The sequence below is a fragment of the Nelumbo nucifera genome, chromosome 5 (assembly GCF_055504915.1).
Source record: "Nelumbo nucifera cultivar China Antique chromosome 5, China Antique-T2T, whole genome shotgun sequence".
NCBI classification, from domain to species: Eukaryota; Viridiplantae; Streptophyta; class Magnoliopsida; order Proteales; family Nelumbonaceae; genus Nelumbo; species Nelumbo nucifera.
Window position 1 is genome coordinate 71,178,239 of NC_142653.1, and position 17,873 is coordinate 71,196,111.

At 40.1% G+C, this 17,873-nt stretch overlaps 1 protein-coding gene across 4 annotated transcripts in view; it reads right to left on the reverse strand.

Annotated features, from left to right (window-relative positions):
• Positions 1-17,873, reverse strand: part of LOC104610180 (acyl-CoA) — a 110,046-nt gene that overhangs the window by 42,805 nt on the left and 49,368 nt on the right. For all 4 annotated transcript variants that reach the window (XM_088887950.1, XM_088887951.1, XM_010276690.3 and 1 more), the window contains one exon: positions 3,173-3,225. In XM_088887950.1, coding sequence (XP_088744076.1) covers positions 3,173-3,225 — 53 coding nt within the window. The remainder of the gene's footprint in view (positions 1-3,172; positions 3,226-17,873) is intronic.

Sequence of the window (17,873 nt, forward strand, 5' to 3'; positions counted from 1 at the left end):
GCAGCCCCTAGATCTGGCTTATTCTCTTTAATATATTTTAGTTTACCTCTAGCTGTCAAATTTACTTCGACTGATTTTTCCCATGGTACATAATTTGTACCACTGAGTTTGATTGAAGTCATCTGGGCAGCCATGAAATCTGGTTGTACAGTCACACTTGTTTTAGTTTCACTTCCAGAAGCTGCCATAGATCACAGGTAAACTACTTCAGCAATTCACACCCACTAGCTAACACCTTCCAAGACCAAAAAGCATTCAGCCAATTCTGAAACACTCTTGGGAACACCAACAACCTAGCTATAATACCTCTAAAAACTGTCCAACCTCACCACATCAATTGAAAAACAAAAAACAAATCACCATGTTGCTTTATCCCACCATTCACAGACCAAAAAACAACCTACACGTACCATGTACACAGTCCCTCTTCAAACTGCCAAATAGAGGGAGTCTAGAAAACCATCAACAACACAACAAAAAATGCAATTTGAGGCATGGAAGCCTCCTATACCCCTGGGCGATCAGTCATTTTTTGATTCTTTCTCTTCCCTTCACCGTATATGAGTGGAAACTTTTAGTCGAACCTGGTTGAGACGTCCTTCACAGAGCAAGTTGAGTAGGTCGATCACCTGGCTCTGATACCATGTGACTTAATCTATGATTTATTAATTAAATAAGTCCTAGTAGAAATCTAGGAGACAGATTCAGTTGAGAAAGAAGAAATGAAGAGAAGAAGATTAGAAATGAATAGGGCTGAAGTCTATCAGTATCGAGAACCCAACTGCTGCCCTTATAACTTTTATTCATAAAAGGTGAAAATTACTCAATTACCCCTGATTATGTGACACAAAGATACAACAAGAACCATAAATACAAGAGGGAAAAGTCTAAAAAGACCCTGCACAAACACTATAATTTAACACACAATATCATAATCTGAATTCAAACAAGCAAGAAATTCAAACACCCTATTTGTCTCCACCAACTTCCTATATGTTGTTGCATCCTTGTAGCTTTCCCACTCAATTGTCTCCAAGTGATCAACTTCATGCCATAAAGACTTCAGTGTAGAGTGACAGATAAGGTTTCTCCCCCTGTTTAATTGTTTATTTCACTCTTCAACTCACAAGCCCTAGCAACATTAAGAGGCTGAAAGTCTCTTTCATATTCTCCCATATTTCCTTAGTTATTTTCTCCCATAAATAATTTCTGCTAATGTGGGGCTACATGGAATTACACAGCCAAGTCATCACCAAATAGTTTTCTTGAATCCACTTGGCATGAGTTGGGTTCTCCTTGACTGGTCTTTTTTGCATCTCCAGCCCACATCCACCTGGGCATGCAGCCTCTAACTGAAAGAAAAAGAACTTCTGTACCTACTGCAAACAACATGGGCATATTATCATTAAATGCCCTACTCGATCCCCTAGGAAAGGTCAACACAAGGCACTTCAGACAGTTGCAGAGTCTTCACCTGATGGCTTACATGCTGATGCTCTCAGTGAAAATTTTGTAATTTTGAAACTGACAACACGGAACAGAATGGTACAAGAACTTACAGCAAGCAATCTAGCGAACCGGTTCTTGATTTCGCCAATCACGTTCAACGCGTTCGCTTCCGCCGGAACATCAGAGAGGCCGGCACCAAATTCCCTCCTTGAATCTCTTCGCATCAGGGAGTGATAGAACTCTACCACTTCTGAACTCGTCTCACATTTGCTGTTGCGGTTTTCAGCCCCTTTTCTGGTAATGGTGGCAGCAACAATGGTGAGGGGGAAGAAAAAAGAAGAGGGAGTGAGAGAGACGAGTTACATAGAGGACGAAAGGGGAAAAGATTAAAGTTCTTCAAATTTTTTGTCAGTTGGTTTTATTTTGAAAATTTGAAGAAGAGTAGAGGGTAAATTTGGCATTTCGTATTTTTCCGTTAGCACTTAACGGTGATGTCAATTATCAGAAAACTTAAGGGTACTTTAAGACAATATGTAAACAGTAAGGGTAGAGTTAGTCAATTAGCTAAACCATAAGGGTAGTTTAAGAAATTTGCCCATTGTAATTTTACCTCTCTTATAATTCTCTGTTGTACACTACCTTTGTACACTTTGTATTTTATCATTCTTGTATGCACAACATTGTCCATTTACACACTTTATATAGATAGATAGATAGATAGATAGATAGATAGATAGATAGATAGATAGATAGATAGATACACTAATACAGACTGGACAGGACACGCTCCCTTGATGACAAGAGTCCTACTTCTAGTACCCATGCCTTTGTAGGAGGGAAGTTACTTTCCTAGAAGAGTAAGTAGTTGGTTGTTGCTTGTTCCAATGCAAAAGCCAAGTAAAGATCCAATGGGAGAAACTCCTAATTTTGTACTATGACAACAAGGCAATAACAAATATTGTCCATAATCCTGTTCAGCTTGACTGCACTAAACATATTGAGGTTGATCAGCATTTTGTGAGGAAAAGAGTGTTGTCTAGAGAAGTGCGCCTTCCTTATGTGAAGACAAATCAGAAGTTGGCATATGTATTCACTAAAGGAGTTCCTCATTTAAAGCTACATTCTACTCTTGGAAAGTCGGGGATGCTAGATTTTTGGTGGGCTTTTATGTATAATATTGGGCCTAATGAGTCTTTATTTTCATTTCTTTATTGCTGCCGCCCTATTAAGGGCATAGATGTAAATTTCCTTTACATTATACTAAAATATAAAAGATAAGTTGGGATTCTCTAGAATCCCATGAACTGATTGTGTTTCTCCCATCTTTTCTCACTTCTCACTTCTCCTCCTTGCTATTCTCATTTGCATCCACCTTCTCTCACATTCTTTCGTTGTTTCTTAATATTTTTTACTACTGAAATATATCAAAGAAAAGAATCTTAAGCTGATCTATGAGACAGAATATATGTGTGTTTTACAATAAAGAATAATAGATCACAATAGCCTATACTTAGTAAAACACAGGACAAAGTGCAGCTGAAGAAATTTACTTCAGTCCTGAAGTACTTAAAACGTGAAGACACCTAGCAGCATAAAATAGATGAGGGATGAGAATTATTGAAGAATGAAATTACACAAACAAAAAAGGGAAATAGCAGTATTAATTGTAAAGGAACAAAATAACTAAAATGATATCAATAAGTTGTAAAGAGAGTGACGAAACTTGTTATCAGTTGTATTCCTGTAAAACTTGTAGAAAGAATCCCAGTGTTTTGCCTGCAATCATGTGAAGTATACAGGTAAGAATTTTACCTATGCATTGTCAATTCTCACAATAAAATGAGAAAGAAAGTCTGATTACACACGTGTTGCCTAGAATTGCTTAAAGAATGGAATATGGACAATGATATCCATTATATAATTGTACAATTTTATAATTTCATGAATTAGAAGTTTGGTAAAATTTTATTTCTTATAAAAGATCTTGAATACATGTTTTTATTCCTAAGGATAGCAAAGGAGGTGTCTGATGAATAGCCTGTATATGCTCCTAGAATAACATTTACAGTATATATCACTTGAAGCAAGAGATCAATGGTCTATGACAGGGGGAGTCATTGGTGGGATATTACTCTATTATATGTGGTATATCGGAAGATATGGACCATATCAAATGTTTAAGCCTGAATATAAGGAAGATGATAAGAACATCAAGAATCCAAACCAATAGAATTACATCTTTGAGTTTCTTGTGTGGATAAATTTGGAAAATGAGATGTATGGGTCCAAGTTCTTAGTAGTGATGAGCTCATCTTTGCTAAGCCGAGTTTATGCACAAGTCTAATGTGAAGAGAGCTAGAAGATAGCTATGTAGGTCCAAAGTAGTTCAGTCGGCCCTAGTTACATCAAAAGGTGTTTGAAAAGCAGAAAATCAGAAAGGAAATAGTTAGAAGTTTGAGGGCAGAATGCCTTGTATTAAGAAGGATGAGAAAACAACATTAGTATTAAGGGGGTTGATAGACCCACTTTGAATTCTGAAACTTTGAGCTGGTTCAAGGGAGCTCACCCTCCTGAAACGGAGTAGAAGAAGAAAGGAAGAAGGAGAAGAGGAGAATAGTAGGGTTTTTCTTACTTGCCGAATAGATGGGGTTTACAATTATCTATACTCTCTCCTCAATCTCTCCTGCACATGGATTCGACTGCGACTGATAGCTAACTGGAGGGATGTGGCCTCCTCATGTAAACGAACCTCAGTGGAGGTTGCACATGGGTGATCAGGTGCTTCTCTCGTGCAGGGCCTGGTCACTGAGTGTCTTGGGCCTGGGTCTCCTGGCATGGGCCCGAATGGGTAGTTGAGGGCCTATCAGGGGTCTATTGGGGAGGATGGGTATTTTGGGAATATTTTAATTTTAATTATTAGTGGATTAGGGTATTGAAAAAAGTCCTAATTCGATGGTATAAATAATACAAGTATTCTTACTAGGGTTGTAAAATTGATCGAGAAATAGTGAAAATTTTCTCAATATCCTCCATGGATGTAGGCTCAATATGCCAAACCATGTAATTACGTAAGTCTATGTTATTCTCTTGTTCATGTTTTTCTTTGTTATTTTGCATTCTTTTCACAAAAAAAAAGTTGAATGTGAACACTATGGTCAAAAGATCATACAAAGGATGAACATTGGGATTTTTCATGGATGACCTCAAAGGTTTAGGAAGCAAAAAAAAAACAAGAAAATAATGATAATAGAGAAGATAAATGAATTGACCCAATAGAACACTTCCACTAAGTTGTAAATCACACCTGCAACAATCTGAATTAAAAGAAAAGAAACAGGAGAAAAGAACGAGATTGAAGAGAGAGAAGTGATGGAGGAAGAAGATAGAAGAAAAGGAAGAAGAGAGTAATTCAAAACCTCTCTTGAGCCCCCAATGATCTCTTTTATTCTTTTGTTGTAAAAAATAAGGACAATTACATGAGTGCCCTTAGTAGGGCATCCATCGCTAAAGACGAGTGCCTTTAGTAGGGCACAAACTACTAACACAAGTCATAAACATAACTTAAATAAAAACAAAGAGACTAAGGCCCATTCGAACCATTATCTTTACACTCTCCCTCAAGCTGAGCAAAGATATCAATCATGCCCAACTTGCTTACACAATGTTGTAACTTTGCCTTGGGGACACCCTTGGTTAGAACATCTACTAATTGTTGCTCTGAGACAATAAAAGGAAGGAAAACTTCTCCAGAAGCTGCCCTTTTTTTGATCAATAACACTTCCATCAATTCATCAGTAGAAAATTTACAAGTGGAAGACAAACACACTTATCTTCCAAGAGTCACAAAGAACTTCAAGAAATGAAAAAAGAAAAAACAAAGATACAAATACACTAACGTTACAGCTTAGCCCAAAACAAAGAATCCCTTTCTGCCCCTTGTTTTGCTAAACCGTCAGCTAGGGAATTAGCTGATCTTCTAATCCAACATGTCTTAACTTCCATCTCCCGCACCATCCATTTGAATTTCCTCTTCTCATTATTATACTTCCATAAATCATTTTGATCTTTAGTCAGCCACCCTATCACCACCTCTGAATCCCCTTCAATTATAAGTTTCTTGATGTTCAATTCCTTGGCTTTTCGGGCTCCTTCCATAACTGCACATATCTCAGCTCTAAGGGAGTCACCCACTCCAATTGGGCCTGAGAACATAGCAGAGATGACCCCATTTTCATCTCTAAAAACACCCCTGATCCCCGATTGTCCCAGGTTTCCCCTACTGCATCCACTGTTAGACAGTTGTATGCCCTTAGCTTCAATCAAAAATATGTACATTATGAATTTATTGTAAATGAATAAAATACACATTTGATTCATGTTCCTGTGGTGTGTTTCTGTGTAATACCCTTAAACTGGACACTTAATGAGACTTGTGTTAGTTTAGAATGTTCACAGCCATTGGGTAACTCTGGGGAGATTTATCCTGCCAAGGCTGACACTGGTGTGCTACCAACTGTTGGGGTGGCTTGTCTTAGCTACCAGGGTGAGACCCGAAGCACATGCAGTGTAGGATTAATAGAACCTTTGAACCGGACCAGATTTCCAGTATTGCCCTGGACCTTGGAGATAGATGGGCAAAACTGGAAAGTAACACCTGACCATTAGACTCGATTATGATACTACACTAGGTGTCGGATTGGGCTGTCTTTGATGTACCATTCAGTGAGATCCTTAGCGGGGGTCAAAACCTGGGTATGTTGGGACAATCCGAGAATTCATCTGAGTGGGTGATCATAGTGATAGGATCAGCCCCTTTGTCGGACAAAGGTAATGATCGGGGATGCACTCTCTCTGATGGAAACCAAGACTGCCGGCAGCCGATTTCAATTGTTGAGATTTTGTTTTGCAAACTATATAAAGATATATATATATATATATGTTATGGTTTCGAAATGATTTGCAAAAGGTTTTAATTCCCGGGATCCATGTAAGCAGAGAGTGCAACACTGTTCCTTGTAGTCGAGGGAGAGGTCCTCCCTTGTCGGGTAGTGTTTGATCATTATGGGCTGAGAGGTTAAGTGTAAGACCATTGAGGATAATACCTGATGGGCTAATCTTGCATCTGCCCACAGTCCCTGGGTGTTACAAGGTGGCTTGGCCCAGGGACCACTTAGGGTAAGTGTTGGGCCCATAGAGCCCATAAGATGGGTTTCAGGGGGTGCACTGTCCATAACAGTGTATTCGGCCAGGCCTTGTAACAAAGACTGGACTGAACCCATGTAGCTGATGTGTAGATCAATGTTTGGGTCCCACGCCATACAAGGAAGCCCAACTGGGCAGCAGTTTGGAAGGCTAATTGAGTACATAACCTTAAATGGGCCTTAAGCCCATTTCGAACTGGGCTGATTTGATCAGTCAATTAAAGGGGGCGAATTCTGAGATGGATCAGCTGATAGGATTAGGCCTAGACCCTATCCACTTAGAGAGTCCAAGATCTAAATAAGATTTAGATCTGGAAGCCTCCTAATTAGATTAGGAGATGGCTGATCTGATCTGCAGATAAGATAAAGGTTCTCCCTTATCACTTAAAGGGACTTCTAATCCAAATATTATTTGGATCAGCAGCTCCTAATAGGATTAGGAGATGATCCCTTTAAATCTATAAAAGGAGGAGGGGGTGGCAGCCTTTAGACATGCAACCTAAGACTCTTGTCTTCAGAGCTGAAATCACAGAAGAGAGATTTTTGCAACCTCTGCAAAATCTCTCTTGCCGCCTCCTTGCTGCCGCCGCCATTACCTTCAGTTCGGTCTCCAGTTCTTGGGAGAAATCAAGATCTGATCTTGATACCAATCTTTTGGGAAAATATTGATTGGAGCTATACTCACAAGCCATCCAGTTGATTTTTGCGAAGGGTCAAGTTCTTTTGAAGAACATTGCTGATTTTGCTCCATCCTGCACTGCGCCATCTTCAGTGGGAGCAGTCTTTGGATCCTTCCTTGGGCGTGAACACCTCCATTGGGAGATACTATTTCTCCGTATCAGGTACATCCTCCCTCCTACTCCTTTTGGTTCAGATCTGGTTTAGTTCATGGTTCAAGATTGATCCTTGAAAAATATTTATTTTTTTTTTTGGATCAAAGATGGGAGAAATTTTTTGAAATTCGCCCAGTCCATTCCGCAAGACTTGGGCGTCCATGTGATGGATATCCCATCCCTTCATCCATTAAAGTTTAATTTCAAGAATCCACTAGGTGGGGGGGTCCAAGCCACACTCGTTACTGACTTGGTCTACGTGCAATTTGCAATTTCACCCCACTTCCTCAACATGTCATCCACAGTGTAATCTGTGAATATTTCCAAAGATTTCAGTGACTGTACCGCCCTAAAATGTATGATAGCCCTCAGATCTGTTGTTCCTCTCTGAGTTTCTGAGAAGAACCTGGAGTTTCTTTCTTCCCACAGTGTCCAACATACTGCAGCCCTTAGTCCTCTCCACATTGTCCTTCCCCTTTTTAACCGCCACCTGAAAAAGGAATGTGAGAAAAGGCCCTGCATGTCTAATGGGGGATTCCAGCTGCACCCAAATAAGGAGAAAGCCCAATCCCACAATGACCTCGCGAAGTGGCAAGACACCATTAGGTGAAAACCAGTCTCCCCATCTGCTTTACACAGAACACACCACTGAGGTGACAAGCAAGTATTGGGTCCCTTCTTTTGGAGTAGATCACCAGTGTTGATTCTTTCCAGATAGGCTTCCCAACAAAAACTACCAACCCTAGGAGGTATAGCTCTGCACCAAACCTCACCAACAGGGAAAGGGGACAAGGTAGGACTGGTGGACTGACTTAAGACTTTGAAGAACGAAGCATAAGAGAAAATGCCATTGGGGGTAGGTGTCCAAATTCTAGAATCCGTCCTAGTGGGGTCTAAGACAACGTTATCAAGAAGTGCAAGAAGGCTCGAAATACAGTCGAAGTCTGAGTCCCTCAAATCCCTTCTTAGACCCAAGTTCCACCCAATCCCAGAAGTGGAAGAGGACGGGGTGGTGAAAGACGAGATCGGCTCATTTTTCAAATCAGAAAGAGCATACAAAGACGGAAACTGATCCTTTAGAGGGACGCTCCCCACCTAGGTTTGTTCCCAAAATTTTATGGAATTACCGGAATTCAAATCATACCTGATATTAGTAATGAAGACTGGTAGCAGGTCATGAATGGCTTTCCAAGGGGAATTGCTTGTGATCTAGCCCATGAATACTTGCCACTATTCTAGCCCATAGCTTCTCCTTCTCCATAGGAAACCTCTACAACCACTTCCCCAGCAGAGTCATATTCCTTCTCCTAATACTCCCAAGCCCCAAACCACCACACGACTTACTCCTACACACCATCTCCTAGCTAACTCTATGGTCCCTCTTCTCTTCTCCCAGCTCCCACAGGAAATCTCTCATTAACTTCTCTAATTTGTTAGCAATATTCACTGGGATTTTAAACACCGACATGAAAAAGATGGGTAAGTTAGCAAGCGTGGCCTTAATTAATGTTTTGTCATGTCATGCTAAACTAGGTTGTTAGCTATGCTGATTGCAGCCTGATTATCATAATAAAGCATTAAGGGCTTATCATGTGTAATACCCATCTCCTCTAGAAGTGACTTGAGCCATAACAACTCTAAAAATCCATGTGCCATTGCCATGTACTCTGCCTCAGCCGAAGACCTGGCTACTACTATTGACTGCTTCTTACTCCTCCAGAAGACAATGTTCCCTACAACCAAGGCATAATAACCCGATGTAGATCTCTTATCACCACCATCAGCTAAGAATTTATGGTTAGCATCAATAGGTGTAGAAATAGGTTTGGCACCATGTTTCCCCGTCTCTGTAAGAAGATCTAACACATACTTTTGTTGGGAGATGAAGATGCCATCTTAGACCTAGCAACTTTGATTCCCAGGAAATATCTCAATTCCCCTAAATCCTTAATTTCAAATTCTAAATTAAGGAATTCCTTAAGTGCCTAAAATTCCTCTATATCACTCCCTATAACGACAATATCATCAACATAAACAATGAGGAAGGTAAACTGAGTGCCTCTTCTCTTCACAAACAAGGTATGGTCAAACTGCTTCTATGTATAGCCAAACTTGAGATATTGTGGGGATTACTTGAGGCCATAAAAAGGTTTCTTCATCTTGCATACCTTGCCCTGCATTTTCCTACCATACATACCTGGTGAAAGTGACATATAAACCTCATCAGTTGTTAATGTCGACTATGCAGGGGTATTTTTGTCTTTATGCTTATGTTGAAGTTGCTGATGTGTAAAGTTATGTTAGATCTCATGTCCCTCACTTAAGTAGGGGCAAAGGTGTCATTTCCAGATTAATAGAAATACAAAAAAAAATCTGGCCGAATGGGAGAGACTGATTTTCTCTCTTGTTCGAACCAGAACTTTCTCTCCTCTTCTTCTCTCTCTTTTCCTCTTTCTTTTATTTCTGTTGTTATCACTCTAATAGAATTAAAGGGTAGACCGAATTCTAATATGGTATCAGAGCCAAACTGAGCAAATCGAAACTGCCCAGAATTATGTTCTTTGCGCACCCAGTCTAGGGTTTTCTCTTGTTTTCTTTGCCATCAGTTGGAGATAAGGGAAAGAGCTGAAAAGGAGTGATCGCCCTCTTCCCTTGGAGGTTTCTGTGCCTCCAGTCGTGTAGTTCGTGGTTGGTTGTTGTGGTTTGTAAGAAGCCCTCCCCTAATCGATGAAGAGAAGAGGGCTGATTCGTGTGATGCAGTGGGTGCCTAATGTGGTCTGATTTTCTGGTGATTAGGTAAGAAGTTTCTATGCAGTTTTTTGTCGTGAATCAAATGATAAGTTTGTTTCAGATTGTATGGTGGGAATTCAGGTTGTAGTGTGTTAGGGTTTATGCAAATTTCAGTGTGATTTGAGGGGGAGTGATCCTCAAATAGTGTGGTGAGTTTTCAGGTAGTCATGTGGTAGGGTTGTGGTGTAGAGAGTGCAGTTTTCAGCAATAATAAGTGCTTGCAACAGTGTGGTTTAGTGTGCAGTGTGCCAAATTCAGCAATAACAGAATTCAGCAATGGGAGACAATAGTGACAGTAAAACTAGTGTAATGGTCCCTACTGACTACCTGAATGTTCAGATGACTTCTATTAAACTGAATGGAGAAAATTGTGTACCTTGGTCTAAATCTATAGAAGTCTTTCTTAAGGCAAAGAAGAAGGTGAAACACATAAGGGAGGAAAAACCCTCCACTGATTCTCATGAGTATGATGACTGGGAACAAGAAGATGCACAGATTATCACATGGTTATGGAACAGTATGGAACCCAAGATTAATGTGAATTTCATGTTTCTTGATACTGCCAAGGAAGTGTGGGAGCATGCTAAGAAGTTGTATTCTGGTCAAGACAACACAACTAGAGTATATCAGCTGTATTAGGAATACTTTAATTTGCAACAGGGTAATCAGAGTCTTGAGGAGTATTATGCTAGTATGAGAAACATTCGTAATGAGTTGAATGTTTATCACCCCCTCACCTTTAATGTCAAAATTCAGCAACAGCAGAGAGAGCAACTAGATGTGACTCGATTTTTTGTAGGGCTGAAGTCTGAATATGAACCAGTGCGGGCTCAGATACTAGGAAGATCAGCTCTCCCTTCCTTAGAAGAGGTGTTTGCTCAACTTAGGAGGATTTCTATTGGATCTACCGAGAACTCCAGTGTTTCCGACAGATCAGCCTTTGCAATATCAAGGGGCGGTGGTGTTAGAGGTGGAGCTCGGGGAGCTCAGTCTGGCCGTAGTGGTAGTAGTGGACCGGTATATGGCCGTAGTGGTGGTGGTGGACCTACATATAACCGTGGTAGTGGTCGTACTGGAGGTCGAGATTCAGAGGCAGTCCGTGGCAGAGGACGTAGTTCGAGCCCGAGGAGATGTACACAATGTAGTATGGATGGACATACCATTAATTATTGCTATGATTTGCATGGTCCACCTTCAACTTGGGCCAATCATGCCATGACCAGTGACAGTAGCTTCAGACAAGAGAGCCATTTAGCTGATTAGATGCTCCCTACATCCAAAGATGTTCCCGGGAAGGAGATGATGAGTGTTCCCCGTGATGAGTATGAGAAGTTTGTCCATACCACATCTCAACAGAACACGGCTACTCTTGCACACTCAAGTATGGCTTGTCTGGCATCCACACCCAATCCCTAGATTATTGACTCTGGAGCCTCCGATCACATGACCGGAACTCCAGGTGTGTTTTCTTCCTTCTCTCATTGCCCAACATCACAATCTGTTACCCTTGCTAATGGTTCCACATCCTCCATTTGTGGTGTTGGTAATGTTAACATGGACCCTTTACCCTTATCCTCAATTTTGTATGTCCCTAAATTTCCGTTTAACCTTATGTCAATTAGTAAGTTGACCAAGTCTCTTAATTGCTCTATTACTTTTTACCCTTCTTCGTGTGTTTTTAAGGATCTCAAGATGGGGATGAAGATTGGTGGATTGTATTATCTTGACGGTGGTGAAAGTACATCAACAGCTCTCTAGTCATCTCTTTCTCCTCTCCAATGGCACTATCGATTTGGTCATCCTTCGCTGAAAGTTCTAAAGTCTCTGGTTCCTTCATTGAGTCATCTTTTTGTTTTGGATTGTGAGTCATGTCAGTTGGAGAAATATCATCGTGTTCCCTTTAGTCCTAGGGTTGATAAGCGTATGTCAAGTCCTTTTTCTTTGGTTCATTCAGATGTTTGGGGTCCTTATAAAGCAATGTCATACAATGGATATAAATACTTTGTCATTTTTTGTTGATGATTATTCAAGGATGACGTGACTTTATTTAATGAAAGAAATGAGTAAATTGTTTTCCATTTTCCAAAAATTTTATGCTGAAATTCACAACCAATTTGGTGTCTACATTAAAATTTTTCGTTCCGATAATGGCCATGAATATTTCTCTACATCATTTCAATAATATTTGGACCAACATGGCATTATCCATCAGACTTCATGTACCTACACCCCACAACAAAATGGGGTGGCTGAGAGAGAATCATCATCTTTTGGAAATTGCTCGATCCCTCATGCACCACATGAATGTACTCAAACCTTTTTGGAGTGATGCGGTGCTTACTTTTTGCTTCCTGATTAACTGGATGCCCACGTCTATCCTTGATGGTCATTCTCCATTCACCACTTTGTTTCCTACCTTGTCTCCGTTTCCTCTTTCTCCTCGGGTTTTTGGGTGTGCCTGCTTCGTTCATAATCTGGGGCCAAGAAGGGACAAGTTAGATGCACGATCCATTAAGTGCATCTTCCTTGGCTATTCCTGGACTCAGAAAGGGTATAAGTGTTATCATCCTATCTCTTAACGTTCCTATGTGTGCTGATGTTACTTTCTTTGAGTCTACTCCGTTTTTCTTGAGGTCAGGTGATGCTTCTTCCTCCTCATCACTTCCTCCTCTTCCTCTTCCAATTGCGGATTTTGTTCCTCTTGTTCCAGCTGTGACCAAGTCCTTGACTCCGGTACCACCACCTATTGAACGGCCACCTATTCGTCAAGTGTATACACATCGCCAACATGTACCGGCTCCTCCTCCAGCTCCATCATCGTCAACAGATCCGACAGTTGTCCCCACACCAGCCCCAACCCCAGTATCTGAACTTAAACTTCCCATTGCCTTGCGGAAAGGTAAACGTAGTTGTACCCTTCATCCTATTTCTAATTATGTTTCTCTCACTCAACTTTCTGCTTCCCATCGCCAGTTTATCTCCTTGTTATCCTCTATTGTTGTCCCTAAGGATGTCTAGGAAGCCCTTGCCTCTCCAGGGCGGCGCCGTGCAATGGAAGAATAACTCTCATCTCTAACTCATAATCATACATGGGACCTCACAACTCTTCCTCCTAGTAAACAGGTTGTCGATTGTAAGTGGGTTTATACTGTTAAGTACTTACCTGATGGTAGTGTAGAGCGGATGAAAGCTAGACTTGTTGCCAAAGGGTACTCCTAAATCTATGGTATTGACTACCTAGAGACCTTCTCCCTGGTTGCTAAGATTGGTTTAGTTCGTGTTGTGATTTCTCTTCCTGTTATGTATGATTGGCCCTTCTATCAGCTTGATATCAAGAATGCTTTCTTACACGGTGATCTGCTTGAAGAGGTCTATATGGAGCAACCACCGGGAGGATGGTAAGGTGTGTCAACTAAAGAAGGCCATTTATGGACTTAAACAGTCTCCTCGAGTATGGTTTGGTAGGTTCAGTGAGGTGGTAAAGAAGTTTGGTATGAAACAGTGCCAAGTTGACCATTCAATCTTCAGTCATGACTCACAGGCTGGAAAGATCCTTTTGGTGGTGTATGTAGATGATATTGTTATTACCGGGAATGATAAAGTGGGAATTGATAGGTTGAAAACCTTTCTACAGGAACATTTTCAGACAAAGGACCTTGGTAAACTAAAATATTCTTGGGGATAGAAGTAGCAAGGTCTAAGCATGGTATTAACTTGTGTCAAAGGAAATATGTCATTGATTTGTTGGAAGAAACATGTTTGTTAGGTGCTAAACCAGCTGAAACACCTATGGAAACAAACACTAAGTTGAGCAGTGATATAGGTGAAGAGTTTGAAGACCCTGGTAGGTACCGGCAGCTTGTAGGTAAACTGAACTACCTAACCATTACTCGGCCAGACATTTCATTTGCGGTTAATGTGGTAAGTCAGTTCATGCAGAAACCTCTGGTTCCACTTGAGATGCATAAGCACTAATTGTGTTAATGATTTCCTCATCTAAAACAAGTCCAATTAAAACTTATTCTATCTTTAATTCATTTAACATTTATAATTTCATTTTTTTAAATCCTTGTCTACTATTATTGCTACTCCATTTCTATTATTTACTTCTCCCGTGTACCATAGTTTGTTACCATCAATTTCTTTAGCTTTTTTACCCTTCCATTTATTTTCTTGTAAGCATGCAATATTACTTCTCTTCATAGTGTCTACTAATTTCATAATCTTTCTTGTTAATTTTCCTACATTTCCAGTAACCAAATAAAGACATGTTTCTAGGAATGGTTTCTTTATCCACCCCCGTCTAGAAGGATACAGGAACCCTTGCCTATTTAACACAACAACAAGGCATTGTTGTGATAGGTCACTTCTGGGAACCGTCCTGGCATCTTGCCTATTTAACACTACACTCGGGTTAACATGTAGTGTGCCATTTCTAGAAAACACCCTAGCATGAACACAAAAAGACAAATCAAGATCTATGATCATGAAAGTTCAACAATTGGCTGCCAACCTGCCACAACCCTCCTTTATCTGAGCTTGGGACCGATGGTGTAAGATAAACTCATGCTCACGAAGTTAGATAATTCATAACAAAGGATACATTTAAAAGGACATCACCCATAGAATTAGAGCATGATGGTAAAAATGAAGGGGTGCATCTAGAGTTTCATGTGATAGACGAATACCACTTAAATCAATAGGAAAATTCTACAAAATAATTTGTAAGGCTAGCTATGTTGCATGGAGTGTAGTGTTGGTCAATCAAAAAACAACATGTCCAAGAAAATGAGTATGGTAAAAATGTGTATATTGAGACTGAGATGGATGTGAAAAAACTAGAAATGATAGAATCAGAAAAGAAGTCATTCCTAGGAACCTAGGAGTAGCTCCAATATGTGACAAAATGAGAGAAAGTAGATTAGGATGGTTTAGTCCCATGCATAGAAGACTTTTTCTCATTTGGCACCAAAAAGGAGATGGGTAGAAGGGGCTAGAGGGAATAGGGGTACACCAAAAAGGACATGGGTAGAAGTAAGAAACGATTTAGGCTGCGTTTGGAAACGAAGGAAATGCTAATTTGTAAGGTGTAAATTGGCATTCTACCGGTTTTGTTAAATAGAAATGGGTTCACTATTTTATGTTTGATTTACTCTTTTCTCATTTGGCACCAATGATGTAAATCAATCAGGAGACTTTTTCCAGTATTTGGTAACTTACACCAATGAAAAAAGTATTGAATGGATCCCAGGCCTTCTAACTGCTGGATTTCTTGCAGGACCACCATAAAATCTGAAAGAAAACAAGTATAACTCCACCCTTGATCCTTGCGTCCCTATTCATTGAGCAGACATGGACCAAAAGGAACTGTACAGCTGTACCCATATAATGGAGGAACTGTACCTACTTCTATCATTGAAGTACTTAGACCAAAAGCATGACCCCTCCATACCTTGGAGATCCCTTTTAATCACCAGAACGATTTGAGAGGTTAATACATTCGCAGGGATGAAGCCACTCCCAGATGCCCAAGGGGATGCCGACAATCCTAGAAAGATCTTCGCTGAGATGCTTGAAGTCCACAGGTTCCAAGAGCTCTTTAGGCTATCGGTGTTACTGGAGCTGTATTGACAGGGGTGGCTGTTATAGAACTGAACCCAGATATAATCAAACAGCTCGATATTCAGGGCATCGTTGAGATACCATCGGGAAAAGGGCACCGAGTAGCTGTCTGATATACCCTCCCTCGATCGTTGTACCCAGATAGGTACCTGGCCAGATTGTCCTAGTGTTCAGCCTTTCCTCTCTCGATGTTGAAATCCATGTTGTCGAACACAGCATCACTGGCTGCAACGATTAGGAATCTCCAGCCATGAGTTTCTAGGCAGCAAGAGTAAGTGTGACACTTTCCTTGTGCATAGTCAGATGCTCGAACACTCAGACAGATTATCGGACTCTCAGATCTCAAACGCTATGACGATATGGGAAAATAGCCGTTACTCAAACCACCGTTCTGGTGGATAAGGGTAAACCCTTGACCTGTTTCCCTCAATGAAAGAAGAGCGTGAAATTTTACTTCGAAAAAATTGAGGTAGTTTTTCACCCCAAGATCGATGTAAATCCTGACATGTTTGCATTTTTACATCGATTTTAGGGGTGTTTTTACAACGTTTCCAAATACGTGCAATTATGGACCGGGGTGCAATAATGTACTGAACCGGGATTTTCATCGTTTCCAAGTGCAGCCTTAAGCACCAATAACTTAATAATGGAAATGACATTAAATAGAATGGAATGACAAAATAGGATACATAAAGTTGACCCCATAAAGTTGGGATAAGGTTTGGATGATGATGAAGATGATGAGGATGAGTGAGATGAGTAAGTGAAGCTCTCTAGAACAGAAGGTCAAAGCTTTTCAGTGTGTATCCTGTTTAGAGAAATTTTAGTGGTTCATTGTTTTTAGCTTTGGTATTTGTCAGCTGTTTTTACTTTTGCATTTTTTTCTATTGATTGCAACAAAGTTGTTGGTAACATCATCTTTCATAAACGCACGGAAGAACTTTTTGGGCATGATTCAGATGTTAAGGGGTTTTGTAATGGGTGAACTTTGGTTGGGGAGGCTGAGGTGTTCTGCAGTTGTTTCTTTTCTCTTACAGGTGATTTCTTACCACCTTTCTTGTATCCTTTATTTTTCTTTTATCAAATTTTCTTTACTATCAAAAGAAAAGTTACTTCCGAGGAAACTTTCCTACCATTATGAAGACTGATGACCAGTTGGCAGATATGTTGATAAAGGCTGTAAGTAAAACTCAGCTGAAGAGTGTACTTGAAGACCTTTATTATAATAGATCTAATTTTACTGAATCATACAAGGGCAGTATTTTAACTTTCCATCTTTATTCTCTCTTTTCTTTGGATGGATAACTATGATTCCATCCCTATTCTCTTCATAATTTAATAAAACAAGTCAACTGAAGCATGGGATATAGTTGCCAAGGTGATGCCTAGGCAACAAGGCACCCTTGGAGGTTTGCCTCGCCTAATCGCCACGCAGTTTTGTACATTGTGCTATAAGATACTTTTATATTCTTAATTTTATGAGATTATATTATAAATTAGATATTATTAAACTAAAATACTCATTTTGTGTATATACTAATTTCTTTTTATTATCTTCTTACTTTTTAGGGTTTAATCAACACAAACATTGCTAAATGCTGTATTTAACCCTCAAAGACTTCAAAAGCTGAACCACTAAGTAAGGGGTTCAACCCCCCATATTTTTTGAATTTTCCTTTCTTCTTTTTCTTATGAATATGTTGATTTTCTATAACTCATGTAAAAAAAATCCATCGCATAGGCGACACCTAGGCATCCACTTAGGCGACTAGGCAACAAGTCACCCCCCTGTCACCTAGCCTCACCTTGGCACCTTGAAAACTATGATGGGATTCATACTCTCTTCTTCCTAAACTCTATCCATTCTATCTGTGAAACTCATTTTCATTAAACAACAGACTAGTTCCCATTATTTGTTTCTTTTTCTGGGTTGGGACCCACTACAGAAGGTAGTTACTATGGCTGGACTATAGTGAAG